Source organism: Oncorhynchus nerka, linkage group LG14 (assembly GCF_034236695.1).
Source record: "Oncorhynchus nerka isolate Pitt River linkage group LG14, Oner_Uvic_2.0, whole genome shotgun sequence".
NCBI classification, from domain to species: Eukaryota; Metazoa; Chordata; class Actinopteri; order Salmoniformes; family Salmonidae; genus Oncorhynchus; species Oncorhynchus nerka.
Genome location: NC_088409.1, coordinates 29,389,061 through 29,393,559, shown reverse-complemented (window position 1 = coordinate 29,393,559; position 4,499 = coordinate 29,389,061). Strand labels below are relative to the sequence as shown.

General features: G+C 45.0%; 1 protein-coding gene across 1 annotated transcript; it reads left to right on the top strand.

Annotated features, from left to right (window-relative positions):
- The first annotated feature begins 913 nt into the window (after positions 1–913).
- On the top strand, positions 914–2,491 carry LOC115140857 (apolipoprotein A-IV-like). The gene is made up of 4 exons (XM_029679288.2): positions 914–970; positions 1,080–1,133; positions 1,335–1,485; positions 1,640–2,491. The coding sequence occupies exons 2-4, from the start codon at positions 1,094–1,096 to the stop codon at positions 2,214–2,216; spliced, it is 768 nt and encodes a 255-aa protein (XP_029535148.1). The 5' UTR covers positions 914–970; positions 1,080–1,093; the 3' UTR covers positions 2,217–2,491.
- The last annotated feature ends 2,008 nt before the right edge of the window (positions 2,492–4,499 follow it).

The window sequence follows — 4,499 nt, the reverse complement described above, 5'->3', positions numbered from 1 at the left end:
TAAGCTAGTTGAGAACAAGTTCTCATTTACAACTGTGACCTGTCCAAGATAAAGCAAAGCAGTGCAACACAAACAACAACACAGAGTTGCACATGGAATAAATAAGCGTACAGTCAATAACACAATAGAAAAAAATAAAGTTTATATACAGTGTGTGCAAATGGTGTGAGGAGGTAAGGCAATAAATAGGCCATAGTAGCGAAGTAATTACAATTTAGCAGATTAACACTGGAGTGATAATTGAGCAGATGATTATGATATATACAGAGAAACTAGTCGGCCCGAGAATTGAACCCTGTGATACACCCATAGAATGAAATCATATCCTTGTCGAAAAGCACTAAATTGAAAAGTCAAATGTACTAACGCCAACATCCGTAGAATCTAGTTAGTATTATATGTGGTTGTGGTCTCATTGCTTGACCTGATTAGAAAGTGTCTTTGGTGTGGACATGTTTAAGGTTGCCGGCCGTCAGCAGTGAAATACCTTTACCCATTAGTATTACCATAAGCAAGGGCGCATCTTTGGTTTTAGAAGTGGGGGGGCATATTTTGGAAAATTATTTCTAACCAATAAAACGGACCATGGTGGTAGTGGGGGAGATTCCCAAAATAAACATATTGAAGTTCAATCAAAGCCAGGTTAATCAAGTCTGGTCTGTCTATGTTCAGTCTGTCAGGCTCAGAGAATTAATATGAACATAACAAAATAATGTATTGTCACTGTGATTTGTGTGTGCGTGTGCATGTGTGTGTGTGTATGTGCATGTCGATATAGTAAGCGAACAGTCATGTGATGACAGCCAGCAAGGAGTTGTAGTAGAAGCAGGAAGAGAGGTGACATGGCAGTGACTCCTGGACTTTGGGCTTTCAGCTACAGCTCTGGTTTCGACTATATATACAGCATGGCACTGGCCTGATAGACACACAGACAGACTGAATATACAGAGATACACCAGGAAAAAAACAGGTGAGGCCAATGCTGAGATTCAAAACAAGGTGTTGGGAAAATGTGATTTTAGGGTTCTAAGATTCAAATGTAATTGAAGTGTAATTGATTAATGATATTTCTGTTTCAGTGAGAAACGCAAATATGAAGGTGTCTGTGGTGCTTGCAATTGCTATACTCTCTGGTAAGTAACATCTAATGTTACCACAACCATAACTACTCTGTAAAAAATAATTTGAAACCTTTGAATGCAACAAGATTATTAGAATGATTATTATTTTAAACTTAGTCGAATTCAAGCTCCTTGAACAGTGTAAGGTCATAAAGTAGGTTAGGTTAAACGACCAGTTTCACAGGAACTAACTCTACTTCCACGCTCCAACAGGTTGCCATGCTAACCTGTTCTATGCTGATGAGCCCAAGCCACAGTTGGAGCAGCTGACAGATGCCTTCTGGGACTATGTCGCCAAGGCAACAAAAACTGCCGACGACACCGTCCAGATGATCAGGAAGTCTCAGCTGGGACAGGATGTCAAGTAAGTCATTTGACCTGTGATCTAGTTGTCATAACATGTTTGTAATGTCTGTAGTGGAAGCCCTCTCAGAGTACTAGTCACACGAGTGGTGCAGCGGTCTAAGGCACTGCATTGCAGAATCCTGACTTGACCAGACCCCTCTCCTCTCCTGCAGTGACCGTATCACAGAGAGCGCTGATGTGGCCAGCCAATATGCTGTCTCCCTGCAGGAGCAGCTTCCTCCTGCAGCCAAGGACCTGATGACCAAGATTACCCAGGAAGCTGAAGTGCTGAGAGAGCGTCTGGAGCAGGACCTGGGCAGTGTCAAGGGGAAACTGGAGCCCTACGCAGAGGAGATCAAGACACAAGTCCAGCAGAGAGTGGAGCAGCTGAAACAGGATCTGGCCCCCTATGCAGAGTCCCTGGACTCTGAGGCCCTGAGGGCCACCCTGCTTCAGAAGAGTGAGGAGCTGAAGGGAAGTCTGGAGCAGAGTGTGAAGGAGATGCAGTCCCAGCTGGGTCCCTACACAGATGAGCTGAAGCAGAAAGTGGACCTGCGCCTGCAGGACTTCCAGAAGAGTGTGGCCCCCCTGGCCGAGAACCTCCAGAGCCAGCTGAGCACCAGAGCTCAGATGGTGCAGCAGAGCCTAGCCCCCTATGCTGAGGACCTGAAGGACAAGCTGGACCCCTACGCCCAGGACCTGAAGGCCCAGCTTACAGCCCTCTACCAGGCCTTCACCAACACCAACTAAATTGCCCAAACCAACACCACTCCTTGATCCTCTGAAACGTTTTGAGTGATTCTGTCATACCCTGAACTGCACTGTAAAACATGGAAATTAAACTGGGCATATGCCCAGAACATCATATTTATTATTATTTAGTGCAGGGTGAGAAATATAAACCAAACATTCACACTCAAATATTTATGTGTTTGTTTTTACCTTGTTAAATGTTGAATAATGTCAACTTTTTATAATTTCATTAATTTTTTAAGAAAAATAAAGCTATTGCAGTTATGAACATATGCAAGATTGTTCCCTCATTCATTTAAATGCTAATAGTCAATTATATTATATTCCCTTTAAGTTCATTACACTCCAATTACACATGCAATATGTCACTCAAGGACACAGGAAAAGTCACAACTATGTCTGTCCCTGTCTCCTCCCAGTCTCTGAGTGTCTCTCTGTGTCTCTCTCTCTGTATGTCTCTGTGTCTCTGTGTCTCACTCTCTCTCTCTCTCTCTCTGTGTGTCTCTGTGTGTGTCTCTCTCTCTCTGTGTGTCTCTGTGTCTCTCTCTCGACTCTCTCTCTGTGTCTCTTTCGCTCTATGTCTCTCTCTGTGTGTGTGTGTGTGTCTCTCTCTCTCTCTCTCTGTGTGTGTCACTGGGTGTGTCTCTCTCTGTGTGTGTCGCTCTCTCTCTTTTAGCAACACAAATACTTGTGTTGAGTGTGTGAAATCAAATCAAAGTTTATTTGTCACGTGTGCCGAATACAACAGGTGTAGACCTTACAGTGAAATGCTTACTTACAGGCTCTAACCAATAGTGCAAAAAAGGTATTAGGTGAACAATAGGTAGGTAAAGAAATAAAACAACAGTAAAAAGACAGGCTATATACAGTAGCGAGGCTATAAAAGTAGCGAGTCCGGGTAGCCATTTGATTACCTGTTCAAGAGTCTTATGGCTTGGGGTTAAAAACTTTTGAGAAGCCTTTTTGTCCTAGACTTGGCACTCCAGTACCGCTTGCCATGTGGTAGTAGAGAGAACAGTCTATGACTGGGGTGGCTGGGGTCTTTGACAATTTTTAGGGCCTTCCTCTGACATCACCTGGTGTAGAGGTCCTGGATGGCGTGGGTGAACAGGGAGTACAGGAGGGGACTGAGCACGCACCCCTGGGGAGCTCCAGTGTTGAGGACCAGCGTGGCAGATGTATTACTACCTACCCTCACCACCTGGGGGCGGCCTGTCAGGAAGTCCAGGATCCAGCTGCAGAGGGAGGTGTTCAGTCCCAGGATCCTTAGCTTAGTGATGAGCTTTGAGGGTACTATGGTGTTGAACGCTGAGCTGTAGTCAATGAATAGCATTCTCAAATAAGTGTTCCTTTTGTCCATGTGGGAAAGAGCAGTGTGGAGTGCAATAGAGATTACATAATCTGTGGATCTGTTTGGGGGGTATGCAAATTGGAGTGGGTCTAGGGTTTCTGGGATAAAGGTGTTGATGTGAGCCATTATCAACCTTTCAAAGCACTTAATGGCAACGGACGTGAGTGGCTACGGGTGGGCAGTCATTTAGGCAGGTTGCCTTTGTGTTCTTGGGCACAGGGACTATGGTGGTCTGCTTGAAACATGTTGGTATTACAGACTCAATCAGGGACATGTTGAAAAAGACACCTTCCAGTTGGTCAACACATGCCTGGAGCACACATCCTGGTAATCTGTCTGGCCCTGCAGCCTTCTGTATGTTGACCTGTTTAAAGGTCTTGCTCACGTCGGCTACAGAGAGCATGATCACATAGTCGTCCGTAACAGCTGATGCTCTCATGCATGCCTCAGTGTTGATTGCCTTGAAGCGAGCATAGAAGTGATTTAGCTTGTCTGGTAGGCTCGTGTCACTGTAATAGTTTTCAAGCCCTGCCACATAAGACAAGTGTCGGCGCCGGTGTAGTATGATTCAATCTTAGCCCTGTATTGACGCTTTGCCTGTTTGATGATTTGTTGCACGGCATAGCAGGATTTCTTGTAAGCTTCCGGGCTAGAGTCCCACACCTTGAAAGCGACAGCTCTACCCTTTAGCTCAGTGTGAATGTTGCCTGTAAACCATGGCTTCTGGTTGGGGTATGTACGTACAGTCACTGTGGGGACGACGTCCTCGATGCACTTATTGATAAAGCCAGTGACTGATGTGGTGTACTCCACAATGCCATCGGAAAAAACAGTCCTGTAGTTCAGCATCTGCTTCATCTGACCACTTTTTTTTATAGACCGAGTCACTGGTGCTTCCTGCTTTAATTGTAGCTTGTAAGCAGGAATCA

Excerpts from the sequence above, each read along its gene's own strand:
- LOC115140857 (XM_029679288.2), top strand. The coding sequence starts at position 1,094 with ATGAAGGTGTCTGTGGTGCTTGCAATTGCTATACTCTCTG. Across the intron at positions 1,134-1,334 it reads TGCAATTGCTATACTCTCTG|GTTGCCATGCTAACCTGTTC; the intron begins GTAAGTAACATC and ends ACGCTCCAACAG. Across the intron at positions 1,486-1,639 it reads CAGCTGGGACAGGATGTCAA|TGACCGTATCACAGAGAGCG; the intron begins GTAAGTCATTTG and ends CCTCTCCTGCAG.